The 13,966-nt window shown below is 41.5% G+C and overlaps 1 protein-coding gene across 10 annotated transcripts in view; it reads left to right on the top strand.

The window, feature by feature from the left end:
• LOC104920083 (bromodomain adjacent to zinc finger domain protein 2B) overlaps window positions 1-13,961 on the top strand; it is a 48,238-nt gene extending 34,277 nt beyond the window's left edge. For 4 of the 10 annotated variants that reach the window (XM_019255254.2, XM_019255253.2, XM_019255252.2 and 1 more), the window contains exons 15-39: window positions 492-705; window positions 1,180-1,272; window positions 1,358-1,419; window positions 1,661-1,726; window positions 2,617-2,682; window positions 2,983-3,027; window positions 3,262-3,288; window positions 4,306-4,371; window positions 4,519-4,659; window positions 5,830-6,084; window positions 6,652-6,875; window positions 7,321-7,395; window positions 7,478-7,712; window positions 7,822-7,884; window positions 7,963-8,107; window positions 8,228-8,883; window positions 9,109-9,397; window positions 9,578-9,733; window positions 9,837-9,991; window positions 10,145-10,350; window positions 10,913-11,051; window positions 11,483-11,629; window positions 11,797-12,104; window positions 12,261-12,404; window positions 12,541-13,961. In XM_019255254.2, coding sequence (XP_019110799.2) covers window positions 492-705; window positions 1,180-1,272; window positions 1,358-1,419; window positions 1,661-1,726; window positions 2,617-2,682; window positions 2,983-3,027; window positions 3,262-3,288; window positions 4,306-4,371; window positions 4,519-4,659; window positions 5,830-6,084; window positions 6,652-6,875; window positions 7,321-7,395; window positions 7,478-7,712; window positions 7,822-7,884; window positions 7,963-8,107; window positions 8,228-8,883; window positions 9,109-9,397; window positions 9,578-9,733; window positions 9,837-9,991; window positions 10,145-10,350; window positions 10,913-11,051; window positions 11,483-11,629; window positions 11,797-12,104; window positions 12,261-12,404; window positions 12,541-12,688 — 4,125 coding nt within the window. In that variant the 3' untranslated portion in view covers window positions 12,689-13,961. The remainder of the gene's footprint in view (window positions 1-491; window positions 706-1,179; window positions 1,273-1,357; window positions 1,420-1,660; window positions 1,727-2,616; window positions 2,683-2,982; window positions 3,028-3,261; window positions 3,289-4,305; window positions 4,372-4,518; window positions 4,660-5,829; window positions 6,085-6,651; window positions 6,876-7,320; window positions 7,396-7,477; window positions 7,713-7,821; window positions 7,885-7,962; window positions 8,108-8,227; window positions 8,884-9,108; window positions 9,398-9,577; window positions 9,734-9,836; window positions 9,992-10,144; window positions 10,351-10,912; window positions 11,052-11,482; window positions 11,630-11,796; window positions 12,105-12,260; window positions 12,405-12,540) is intronic. The other 6 variants (XM_019255250.2, XM_019255251.2, XM_027290967.1 and 3 more) reach the window with 6 other exon arrangements.
• The last annotated feature ends 5 nt before the right edge of the window (window positions 13,962-13,966 follow it).

Here is a 13,966-nt window from a genome sequence, read left to right as displayed (position 1 = left end):
GTTGACATTTATTTGGCAAAAATATGTAATTTAATCATAGCTAGAACAGTAAAATGATATATGATGTAATGCAGTGTATATATATATCAATATATCATTGCGCAGTCATAGATCACATATCAGTCATGTGATCTAGTCCCACCTTAAAGCTGACATTCAAAATTGCACTGATAGAAATTAAAATGCCAACATCTGTGTTTGTTTTGAAAACACTGAGCGATGAATCAGTTACACCCACACAGCCGTAGAGACCAAAGCATACAAATCTGTCCACGGTTCTTTATATTAAATGAAACATATTTAAAATACTTTTCAAGCATGGATATATGCTGCTGTAGAGAACAAAAAATAGTTAGTTTTCCAAGGCATGTTGTGTATTACACAAACTGTAACGCTGTAGATATAAGTAGTCTGCTCAGCAAACATGTAAATCCATAAATGAAAGCAGTCCAGCTGTTTTTACCTGTTCTCGTCTCCTTCTAATAATCCAGGGTTTACAGTGGTTCTTGCTGGCAGAGGACGAGATCGGTCCCAGTATCATAGCGATGGATGGGAGGCGCAGCCGTTGCACAAAGTCCGAGCACCAGCCGATCGGTGACGCTGCTGGGGGGGCCAGACAGTGGAAGTCTCATCCTCTTAATATCGGTGAAAATAACTTCCAAGATGTGAATGATGCCAAACTCCTACGCAAACTGGAGGCTCAAGGTCAGTTTGTATCTTAGAAAACTGTCAGCGGCACCTGTTCAAGAGAAAAATCACCGTTAAGTAGTCATTATTTTCACTTGGTGCTTTGGTGCATTTATCTTCTCTCTCCTTTTTTTTTTTTTTTGTAAGGTTAATTGGCCAACTGGAGCTAAAGTCATATCCCTTCATAATACTTCCAGCTCAGCTTCAAAGGTTTTAATAGCAGGACCATTTTAAACTATCTAAAATATTAGAAGGTGGCTGTTTTTGAGTCATTTGCCTAAAGCTCAAGCTGTGAGAGGTTATTTGTATAATCGGACCAACCATTTCAGAGGAGGCAGCAGTCTTAATTTCTCAATAGGCCATTATTATTACACACTATTATTGCACATTTCTGTGGAGGTTGTTGATTTGGGACATTGTTAGAGTATCTACATCTCAGTCTTTAACTGAATAAGGTTTGTGATTTTAATAACACATTTCATCATGTTGCAGAAATAGCTCGACAGGCAGCCCAGATCAAAATGATGAGAAAACTTGAGAAGCAGGCCATGGCTCAAGCAGCCAAGGAGGCAAGGAAACAACAAGGTAAACAGCTGCTGTCTAGTCAGACTCTTTTTCTAACGCTACATAATAATGTGGTGCTCAAGCCTAATTTGTTTATGTCTTCCAGCAATAATGGCTGCAGAAGAGAGGCGGAAGAAGAGGGAGCAGATGAAGATTCTTAAACAGCAAGTATGTATTTTCCCTTGCATGCAAGGCACAGTCGAATTGCTTTTGAAATTCTTAAAGGAAGTTGCCATCCTTCAAAATGGTGCACCTTCCTCATCTGCATACACCCACTGTACTATGCCCCACACACCCTGCCCCCCCACCCATCCCATCTCATCCCATCCCGCCCCCACCCTCCCGCCACTCTATAACATGCATGACTTAACAGTTAATTCATTTGATCTTGCCCTCATCCTTTTACCAGGAGAAGATCAAGCGCATTCAGCAAATTCGTATGGAGAAAGAACTCCGTGCACAGCAGATTCTCGAGGTTCGTCCTGAAAGTTATTGCAGAAACATTCTAAAACACTTCCTTTCTGCTGTTGATAGGATTTAAAAAAAAAAAAAACCCAACCAAAGGCTATTCCTAAATTATGTGGTCCCACTTTTCGTCACATCTAGTGAGTACATGTGACTAATGCTTAATTGGTTTTTTGCAAAAGTGCCATTGAATATGAAAATCTCCTCAGACCGTGATGGAGCTTAATACAAAATACAGTATTTCATTAAGTAAGAGGTGGCCCAGAGTTTACTATGGCTAGGTGAAATACCTATTTTGCATTCCCTCACTAATAGAAGAACTGTGAAGTATTTTAGCTTTTATAAATCAAATTTCAGTTGACACGCTTGGCAAGCAGCTCTTAACAGGATTTTGTTGGGGCTATAATTACTGATAGAAATTTTGCTTAATTTATTCTCACTGCCTGCTGGTGTTTCATAATAACTACAGCCAATTTATCTTTCAGTGTTAATGGGAGGAAATAATCATCTCATTGCTCAAGATTTTAGTATGTTAGATTTGACGTTATCAGCGAGCCACTGGCTCTGTTCAGCTTTCTATGGAATATTTCCTGTTGACAGCATCAACTGTCAAACAGATGAAGGGAGGGGGGGATCAATCTAGCAAACACATACCAAACTTACACTTACACTTAATTAATATTTCTTTTACAGACCTAATTTATATTTTTTTTTCACATTTAAGATCCTAGTCCTTGATGATTTTAATTAAATAAAGAATTTTAATTAATCAGAATTTGCCGCCTCACTCAAATGTTTATTCATTCAAAGCCTCCCCGCCGTGCGTCTACTGTATGTGTTTTAAATGAGTCTGTCAATTGCTTCCGTCGCATGACCTTCACACCTGTTTTGCATGTGCAGGCGAAAAGAAAGAAGAAAGAAGAAGCGGCTAATGCCAAAATACTGGAAGCTGAGAAGCGAAACAAGGTGAATAAAATGACATTTAAGAACAAAACTGTTGCTACTAATCTCAGACTTGTTCAGAAACTGCCACAGATGTCTCTCATGCAACTGAATCTCCATCTGTTTTTAATGGTTTGTGATAAAGGGAGATTAAATCACCTCTACATCATCACTACATGTATTTATAAAAAAAGTTTTCACATTAGCTCAACCGCTGAAGTCTAGAAGTCCTGGAACTTTGGCGTCTTATTAAATGTGAGAAGGCCAGACGTTTGTGTGTACTGTGTACGCTTTGGTTTCTAATTAATCTTTTTTTTCTTGAAGGAGAAGGAGATGCGAAGACTACAAGCTGTCATACTGAAGCACCAGGTAGGTGGTGACCACATTATAACGAAGCCATTCTTACTCTGTGCTTAAGCTGAATGAGATGATCTCTAACTAATGATCAAGATCATTGTTTTGTACAAAATATACTTTCCAATTATGCTTTGGGATTCTTAGGTGTGTTTTTATTTCAGCTCACCATTGGTTGGATTTTTTTCTTGCATTGATTTTCTTGTGTGATTTTCTATTCCTTAATACTTTGCCAACTCTTTCTACCAGGAGTTGGAGAGGCATAGACTAGATATGGTATGGGTATGTTTGTTTCTGTGCATTTAACAACATATTGTGAACGTGTTGTGATAAATGGTTGCCATCATAGCAATGCGTAAAGTGTAGCATTGGCTGCAGTCATACTACATCCTTCCGCATGGCTTTTCCAGAACAGTGCACTGCATAGTCTGCGCTATTTGTCTTTCAGAGAAAACACATCCATTATCTGCCCCGATACGATCAAAAACGCCTTAGCTCCACAGAAAATATAACAGGATGCAAAGCACTCTGATTGCCTGAAAGAACATTGTTTTTGTTTCGGATTGATTAAATTCAGCTTTTCTGAATCCTTTTACTCTGCAGCATGCCAGCCAACTTTTTAATCCATTTTATCACCTGAGAAAAGCCAATATACAGTTTGTGTGTTCTTACCAGTGATTTACACCACTGAGTCAATGGGAACAAATTCCTGTTTTTATTTTATTTTTTTAACTCGCTCATTATTCTCATTTTGAGATTTAAATGTTCTATCACGGTTCATTTACCTCATTATTCCCACTAAATAATATCTCCACTGTAACAGAGGCAATTATCGCCTAGATCACTTTAAATTTATTCTTCATGTCGTGATTTTATATGACATTGTTTATCACAAATTCAGTGCTTTGCTTGTCCTTTTAACGCTCAATATTTTCTGCTTATAGTTTCAAAAACTCTTGGCCCGAATCTTTCAGCCTGCCCGCTTGCCAACATGCTCAAATTAATAATTGCCGTTTCTAACTTTGAGCTTATGCTTTGTGTATGCATCACTACCCGCAACTCAGCCTTTTGTCTTTGTCGTTGTGTTCCGTTTGGTTTGACTGTGACGTGTCTTTACACTTTAACTGCGGTGCGATGTGCTACAGTACGTTTTAATTGTGTGCTGATTGTGACAAATGGTGCTCTGTGTATCTTCTTCTGCTGTGCATGTCATGGGATTCGTATGTTTGCACGTGACCCGTTTTCCCTTCGAACTGTGAATGGAATAGAAACTATGTGTCTGTGCTCTGCCAGGAGAGGGAAAGACGCAGGCAGCACATGATGCTCATGAAGGCTGTGGAGGCCCGTAAGAAGGCGGAGGTGGGTACAACCTTGTTTCTGCTCATTCGTGCTGACACGCTACACTGTTTTATTGTGTTTTCTTTCCCAAAGTGCTGCAATTTGTAATGGTGGGACATTATAATAGTCTGTAATGTGAATTATATATTCTCCGTCTCTTTGCCTTAGGAGAAAGAGCGTCTGAAGAAAGAGAAAAAAGACGAGAAGCGGTTAAACAAGGAGAGGAAACTGGAGCTCAGAAGACTGGAACTGGAAAAAGCGAAGGAGTTGAAAAAGCCAACCGAAGACATGTGTTTAGCGGATCATAAGGTATTCACACACTGTGGAGCTGCTGGCACATGATAATGAGAGTCCATGTATGTGACCATGGATAGTCTCCATCTGTGGAGTGGATAGGTCCAGAAAGATTTTCTGACAGGGAAATCAATCAGTATAATCACTGTAGCTATAGGCATGAAGATTAGAAATGCTTTTTAAAAAATTTATGGTTTCACTATCAGATCTACCAAAATAGATGCGTAATATCACTGAAAGCATCTGGAATTGATTAAAAACAGAAAGCAGGTTTAGGTCAGAATACTGCCACCAAGTGGCTACTCATGCCAAAACACTAGTCACAATATTACTGCATTCAAACAACTGTGGGGTTTATTCATCAGCATTCCTTTAACAGGACAAAACAAGTATCACCAGCATGGTAAAAAACACGGGAAGACATACCTAAATTTATCTTTAAGATCATTTTTAACACTTCCTTCACACAGTTCTCTGTAACACAAATAAATTGTCAGCTTAGACAAGGTGACAATTTATTTGTGTTACATCTATTGCTTTGGTAAGGGTAGATTAATTTGTATAGCAACTTAAATGACAAGAAGACGGACAAGAAAAGTTTAAGAAAGCACAAGACAAGATACAAATAAATAGGATTTAAAGGAAAAAAAAGAGTAAAACAAAATGAAACACAAGCTGAAAATGAGATCAAATAGAATAAACCAAATCAAACGGTTGAATAAAAATGACGTTTTGCTTCGTTGCAGTGCAAGTTATGAATAAAAAGTCCCAAGTTTAACTAACTAATCAAATGCAGCCCTGATTTAAAAGAACATATGGCTGGGACTAATTTCAGTTTTTGTGAGAGTTTGTTCCAGATATGTGGAGTGTAAAAACTGAATGCTGCCTCGCTGTGTTAAGTTTTGTCTTCGGGGACAGTTAGCAGACTTCATCAACACCTCCCAGACCATCTGAGAGGTGTTGATGATTTGAAATAAAGTTAAATGCTGTATAAATTAACAGTACTTAAAATACTTCAGTTATTTTCTTTAAAAAAAACAAGCCATGTAATTCTTGACTAAGGTGATGTGAGGTTAATTTTGTCTTAATGTTGAATCTTTATGTACTGGAACAAATACAAATAGTTGAGGTGATTAATATAACAGATTTTTATCTTTTTAAAAATGTGTTTGTATTTCTCTCCAGCCACTTCCAGAGTTGTCTCGGATCCCCGGTCTGGTCCTACCAGGAAGCACCTTCTCTGACTGCCTGATGGTGCTGCAGTTTCTACATAGCTTTGGAAAGGTCCTGAGGTTAGACATAAATCCAAACATGCTCAACCTAAGTGACCTTCAAGAGGGATTGCTCAACGTCGGGGACAGTATGGGCAAAGTGCAGGACCTGCTGGTGAGCATGCTCTCCGCAGCAGTGTGTGATCCTGGTATACCTGCAGGCCACAAGGTGAGAGTCTGTCAATGTCAAACCTACGATATTGCGTTATATATTTAAATAAAAAATCAGGATAAATCATACAAGGAATCGTCGGCAGAGGCTGATCACAGCTGCCTTTACAGTTTTGTGTTTCTTGTTTCTTCTGAAACTAAACACTCAGAGCATACGTGTGATGACTGATGCGTACTCTCTGCTCTGATAGTACACCTATAAATTTCAAAACATACTTTTAATCAATTCGCCAAGGCCATCTGTCCTTGCTGAACTGATTGTGTGTGATTTTATATTGCGTATTAAAAAGCAGTTTCAGGCTGTGTGTGCATATAAGGACAAGAGATTTAAATTAAAACCTCAAGCATGTTTAATAATAATCCATACAATACTCCATGTGTCCCAGACACATCCCAGGGAGTCACTTAAGCACTTAACTTTGCTTTTTTTACCTAACAAAGAGGGATAATTGCTCTAAAGAACATTGTTTTGACTCCCACTGCTCTCTTAAAGGCTGTACCCTTCACCTGTGCTCTGCTCTCATGGGTTACTGTATATAAAAAGGAAACACTCTGTTTCTCTCAGAGTAAGACCGCCTTGGGAGACCACCTGACTAATGTGAGGATCAACCGAGACAACGTGTCCGAGATCTTGCAGATCTACATGAAAGGTCACTGTGAGCAGACGGAGCTGGCTGCTCTGGCCCTCAGTCTCAGGACCAAGGCTTTCCAGGCTCACAGTCCATCACAAAAGGCCTCCCTGCTGGCATTCCTGGTTAATGAGCTGTGCTGCAGTAAGGCTGTGATCAGGTGAGGGTCCATTTATTTTGTCTTGTGCTATTTTATTTAATAAAGTGAAAATCTTACTGGAATATTCATCGTAGAACCAAACTGAAACAAATCCTGGTTAAGGCTTTGATAGGTTTGTGTTAAATAAATCAAGGCTGGCCTTTTGAAAATGATTCAGTGCACTGTATGAACAAGTGACCATTGTGTACCTGAAGCAAACAAGATAAGTATTGGCTTGTTTTACATTTTAATAGAATAACAGAAGTATCAAAAAGGAACACGACAAGCCGTGGTCTGATGGACAGTTTCACAAGGTTGCATCAAACTACCGACCATTAATTTTTCATTAGCGCAGGAAGCACATCTGGTGCACACTTGCAGAGTGGTGCAAACGCCATATGCTCTTTTTGCATAATAAAAAAAGGTCAAGGAAACATGTGTTTCAATATTGTATGATACTTTGCAGTGAGATCGACAAAAACATTGATCAGATGACCAACCTGAGGAAGGATAAGTGGATTGTCGAGGGAAAGCTTCGCAAGTGAGTATATGCATCATCTACGCGGTTATTGGTGGATGTGGAAACAGTCATGAGATGAACATGAATATTTTTGTCTTCAAAGATTGAGGAGCATCCACGCCAAGAAGACAGGGAAGAGAGACAGCAGTGTAGTGGGAGAAGAAAGCCACACCTTTGTCAACCCGTCTACCAGAAACAAGTGCAAGAGGAAAGAAGGGGACAGCGAGGAGGAGGACGACGAGGAGGACGACAGTGAAGACCAAGGAGACGACGACGATGAGGACGAAGAAGAATCGGGGGGGAAGAAGGGGAAGAAAGCAGAGATATGTGAAGAGGAGGTCAGTGACAGCACGATGCTTTTCCTGGAGCCAGCGGCTAAATCAGTGTTTGTTATAGTAAATGTCAGCCGGTCCACTGGCCTCGCACTAATGAGATCTTTTCATCTAGGATGACAGTGTACACTCAGCCAGCATGGAGGAGCTGGAGAAACAGATAGAGAAAACATACAAGGTAAATGAAGCCCTGTGAGACTTTTTCAGGATGAGCTCATGAATCATTTTTAAAGGCTGTACTTCTTGTCTTTTTTAGCAACAAAGTCACATCAGACAGAAGTTATTTGACTCATCTCAGTCCCTGCGCTCCATGACGATCGGACAAGACCGCTACAAGAGACATTACTGGGTCCTTCCACGGTGTGGCGGCGTCTTTGTGGAAGGAATGGAAAGTGATGAAGGTGAAAACCAAAACTCATTGCTCAGATTTGACTCTCTTTTTTTTCTTTTTCTTAACATATACAAGATAGAAATTTGAATGTTTCTTTTTTGTGCATTTGACACTTTACATTCTTACTCAGATTATGAAGAGTTGGAGATGGAGGAGAAAAGACTGAGGACTGCTCAGGTGATCAGAGTAAAAGACGAGCCGCTGGAAGAGACAAAGAAACCGGTGGTCTCCAGCCCGGCACAGAGCACAGACGGGGACACGACCACGCCAGAGAGCCAACAGGATAAAGACAGCCTCAATCTCTTCCTCCAAAAACCCGGCTCCTTCTCAAAGCTCAGCACGCTCCTTGAAGTAGCCAAATTGGCTCAAGATTCAGGCATCAATCCTCACAATAGTCATTCTGTTAAAGTCCCTACCACTGCATCTTATCCCTCATATCCCACCTCTCAGGCAGCCACTTCCCAGCAAGGACTGATAGATAAAATGGATACTTCAGTGTCATCTCTGCTCAAAAGCAACCCCTGGATGACCTGCAGCCCTCAGTCTATCCTTCACGATGACCAGCTCTCCAAAATACTGATGGAAAAGAGCAACCAGTGGTTTAGCCTCTTTCCTCGCTCTCCTTGTGACGAGTCCTCGGTCACCTCTGGCTCCAGCCCTCCGGCCTCTGCGTCTCCTCTACACACCATCAGCAACAAATCCCCCTCCTCCCTCTCCCCTAATTCCCTCGCCACAGCCAGCTCCGGCGCTCCTGCTGGGATCAATAACATGCTGTCTGTCCTTCAGGTTGGTGGACGGACAATAATATTATCTTCTGTCTCGGTTACAATCATTCCAGATCGCGCTGTGCTTAGAGTGTTAGGCACGTTGCAGATATTAGTCCACATTACATGTTAGAAACGCAAAAGTTGGACACCTTTAACAGCTAACACTGTGTTGCCTTTTACCTTATGCATGTGATAGTGAAATAAAATTGTTTGTGTCTGTCTGTGTGTATATTTTCCCTCTCAGCAAGTAAAGTCTGGCATTCATCAAAGCAGACTGACACTGTCTGACATGTCCAGCACAGTGGCAAGTCCCAGCCTGCCCCTCTCTGGTACATCTCAACCCCCCATGCTGGATCTAGCCTCCCAGCATGCAGAGGGTAATGGGAACAGGGTCTTCTTCCTGGCAAATAACAACTCTGTCAACAAGAGCGAGACCCCAGAGCCCCTGAGTGACAAGCCTGCTTGTGCCTTATTCCCTGCTGCGGAGGTGGCCAAGACCCAGGACTACCCTAGTCCTCAGCCTATCCCCGAGGGTAAGAATGGCTCACTGCCAGTACACACAAGTGAAATATGCTGCTCTAAAGATACTCGCTGCCCAGACAGCAGTCAGACGCATGCTGTGATGGCTGTCAGTCAGTTATACAGCTTCCCTATGTTGCTAAACAATTATGTGACAATAGTGTTTTAAAATCAGAGCATGTGTGCGTTGGCAGAGATGCTGTGTGGCTGGTGGAGAGTGTCAGACATGGAGGAACTACACCGTCTGGTCAAGGCCCTCCATAGCCGAGGCATCAGAGAGAAGGTCTTGCAGAAACAGATCCAAAAACACATGGAGTACATGACCCAGCTCTGTGCAAACAGCAAAGATGGTTGGTCCATATTTCCTCTGCTCTCTCTGACAGAGAAACGTTTACTTACTTACATTAAATATAAGTAGTTTGCAATGATCTTTACATGTATCTGTGCTGGCAGAGATTGATGTGGCGGAGCTGGAGAAGCAGGAGGTGAGTGAGGAGACGGTGGAGAGTTGGTGCGTTGAGGAGCAGGCCATGGAGGTGGACATCAGCCTGCTGCAGCGGGTCGAGGATCTGGAGAGGAAAGTCATTTCTGCTGGCCTGCAGGTCAAGGTACAGACTCTACTCTTTAATTCACTAATATATTTTTGATCGGGCTTCCTGTGTCCTCCTTTTGTTGTTGTTGTTGTTGTTGTTGTTGTTGTTGTTGTTGTTGTTGTATCATCAAATGCTGTGTTGCGATGACGTATTTAATTTCCTCCTCAGGGATGGATACAGCCTGAGCCCCAGTGTGAGAGGGAGGATCTGGTCTATCATGAGCACAAGCCCTTCTCCTCTTCTGCTCCAGAGAGGAAGGGACAGAGAGAAACCATCCAAGAGGAACTTCCTGGCTCTGTGGTGCGGCGGCCAAACAATCCCCTTGACATAGCTGTCGTCAGGCTGGCAGAGCTAGAGAGGAACATTGAGCGAAGGTACCTAAAGCTCAGTTCAGACAAAATCAGGTGCTGTGGCGAAAATTCTGTTCAACCCGTGGGAGTGGGGGCGGGGGTCACAGGTTATGCAGAAAAACCAAATGATGTGACAGACTCCTCCACAGTCCACCCAGAAGCTTTCTTTGGTCTGAGTCCATTTGTTTTCCAGAGAAAGATACAGAAAGAAAGTTGTGGTTGAGTGATATACACTATAAATGAGAAAGAGGGAGAATCAGAGATATAAAAAACGTATTTTCTTGTTTCATGCAGTCATGTGCATCACAAATAAACACACCCACACCTCCAGCATCCTCACTCCCTGCTGTGAAGTGCCACAATGCCTCATTTGGTCTGAATACATAAATAAGTGCAATGTTTCAGATCAGACTGGATAATGTCACTGTACATGCTCCTGCACCATCTTTCTGTGGAGATTTTAAGCTTACAGTTTGCTGTTCAGCTCTTATTTTTTTCACTAGTTGATGTTGGTTGCTATCAGTCAGCGTGTTGATGTGATTTGCTGTACAGTTATACTGCAGTCTCACTTTCTGTGACCTCAAAGCAGCGAGGAGGAGGCGGCGGCTCCGGGGATGAGGTCTTGGCATAAAGCTCTCGGTGATGTCCGCAGCTCAGCTCAGCTGTCACTCTGCATTCAGCATCTGCAGAAATCCATTTCCTGGGAACGATCCATCATGAAGGTGGTTAGTAACCCCTAATTTCTCTGTCTCACAGTTTTGTTTCTATAGTTTTATCACACATGCATTTAAATCCCAGTTTATTTTATTTTAAAATGTTCTTTATGAAGATCAACCATGTTCTATTTCATAAAAAACACTATAAATGATTAGTTTGCCTCTTGATAAAGGTCGGTTCATGATCAAGGTGAACACAATACATCTGTACAGCTTGCGTTCTTTAACGGGGGGTTTGTTGTTGGGCAAAAGTAGTGAAAAGAAAGGAAAAGGGGTGTTGGCAACATCAGTTTACAATACATCATATGAGATAAGAGCGCAATCAGTAACTAATCAGCATCATTCAGTATGCCTGGCTGCACAGAATCACGCAAATCACTAGTTTACACAGTGATGTATCTCAGGTTGATTTCACAACTTCGTATATTTGGTGTTTCCAGCACTGTCAGCTCTGTGAAAAGGGGGATAATGAAGAACTGCTCTTACTCTGTGATGGCTGTGACAAAGGCTGCCACACATACTGCCATAAACCCAAGATCACTACAGTACCTGATGGCGACTGGTTTTGTCCCACTTGTGTAGCGAAGGTACACGAGCATGCCCAGAGTGTTTATTCACCGAGCTCTTTTGTCATTTGTTTGATAAAATCGCAGCTTTAGGGAACCTTGCCAGTGTAATTGCCAAATTTGAACATGGCTGTATCATAGCCATACTATCTTTTGAAAATGTTGTGCTCTGTGTGTCTCTACACCAGTCCTCTGTCATTCAAGAAAGTGGTCAATCCCCCCGGAGCAGGAGGCAACAGAGCCGAACAGCTGGAGGAGGGAAGAGAGGCAGTGAGGTAAAACGAAATGGTAAGCCATCTGCGCTAGGAGAGCTCATCAAAGAAGAGGCTGCCAGCAGCAACAGCGTGCCAAAGAAAGGTACCAAGGAGTTCAAGAAGAGGAAAGGAAACGACAGCCCACCCGGCTCCCAGGCCAGACATGACAGCCCTGTCTCCGGTGCCAAAAAAGCCAAAACGGACAAAGACGACAACAACACAAACGGTCTGGCGACGTGCCGGTACGCATGAACACAAACTCGCTTCATACATCGGAGCTCCTAGCAGTGTTTACTTTACTCATTATTAAAAATCCGTACATATGTAGATGAGCTCCTTGTACACAATCAAAACATCCTTTTATATCTAACACTATTTCTACTTTCTCTCCTCTCCAGAATGTTGCTGGCTGAGCTGGAGGCTCATCAGGACGCTTGGCCCTTCCTCACACCGGTCAACCACAAAGCTGTCCCAGGATACAGGAAGGTCATTAAGAAGCCCATGGACTTCTCCACCATCAGAGAGAAGCTTACCAACAACCAGTATGTTTGTCACTGTCACAGGGTGTTTTTTTTTAGATAACACTAAATCATACACACTGCCTTTAAGAAGATAGACGCAATCTCCCATTTTTGATCTGGATGCTCCTAAATTCAAACATTTTCTTTATAATTACAGGTACTTGAATTTGGAAACTTTCATCGTTGACGTGAACCTGGTTTTTGAGAACTGTGAAAGATTTAATGAAGACGATTCGGAAATCGGACGTGCCGGCCACAGAATGAGGAGCTTTTTCGACAAACGATGGACTGAACTGCTGAAATAAAGAATAAAAATAAAAAACTCCTGCGCGGACTTTCTTCGCTACTCTCTACATATCGAACTTCATCTTTAGTGTTGGAGGCCTTCTCTTCACCTGTGACACTAAATCACTTCACGATTATAATAACACTCTGATGTGCAATGTGAAAGGACACTTAAAGTGCAATACTGTTTTCTTTATCAAAACGCACTGACGCTTGGACTCAAATATTGTATTTTCCTCTGAAGATAGGTCATCTGCTTTTGTTTTTGTTTTCTTTTTTTAATCATCAGTACCTTAGCTCAGTGTATATTTGTGTATTTATTTTCTCGAGTATTTATGTTACAGTGAGTCTTTTGTAAGAAAAAGCAGGAAATGGCACACAGCTTTAAAAAAAAAAAAGTTGTTTTATTGAACTATTGAACAAGCCAATCAAAAAAAAAATGTTTACATCTTTTTGACTCCTGGGTGCCAGTAGTACTACTGTTCATCTGCATTTCTGAGTTAGCTGTGTGAAATACAAGGAGGTATCACTGTCGCTATTTACTTTGAACTTGTACAGAGTGTACAGTACACACAGTACAGTCTTGTTAAAATATTGTTAATGCTAAAGGATGATTGTAGCACTTCATACGTCTTATACTGTACTTCGCCTGTGCTGGATATCAACACAGAACACTGTGGTCTCCTCAGTATTGTAGTGCCTGACCTCTGACCTCTAAAACAGTGTATGGGGGAGTTTTTTTGTTTTTGTATTTTCAGTGTGTGTACTGTATGTGTGTCCTGCACAATATACTGTTGGAAACCCTTACACAGAAATGTAAAACTCTTTAGAGCTTTTCCTCTGAAAACAGTTGATGTGGTGCATATAGTGTGTTTCATCTCCAAGCATTTCCTTCGGCCAGAGTCCTGTCAGACGTCCCGCGGACAGACTTGAAAACCTGCACTGGGCTTTAATCCAGCGGGGAGTCGGGACATCGTCAAGGTCCAGCAGAGGAGTCTCAAGACGGCTGAAGTCAGAAGACTTGAAGTAACTGTATTTTATTATGAATATTGTGAAATGAGTAGCGACTTTTGTGGGAATATTATTTTTAAATAGTGTGTGGCACAGACAATAAACCTGTTTTTCAAAATAACACTGTTAGGCCCCTCACCATGAACCATATTATTTAGACTCATTATTGTTATTTAGTTACATTTTAATACTTAAGTCACAACTTTTGCATTATGTATATAATTTGAAACACTTTTATTTGGTTGATATTGGTTTACCACTTAAGTAAAAATGGTCTGAAATGAAGT

This window comes from Larimichthys crocea, chromosome XVIII, assembly GCF_000972845.2.
Source record: "Larimichthys crocea isolate SSNF chromosome XVIII, L_crocea_2.0, whole genome shotgun sequence".
In the NCBI taxonomy this organism is placed as follows: domain Eukaryota; kingdom Metazoa; phylum Chordata; class Actinopteri; family Sciaenidae; genus Larimichthys; species Larimichthys crocea.
The sequence above is the reverse complement of the archived record's forward strand: the minus strand, read 5'-3'. Positions and strand labels throughout refer to the sequence as shown.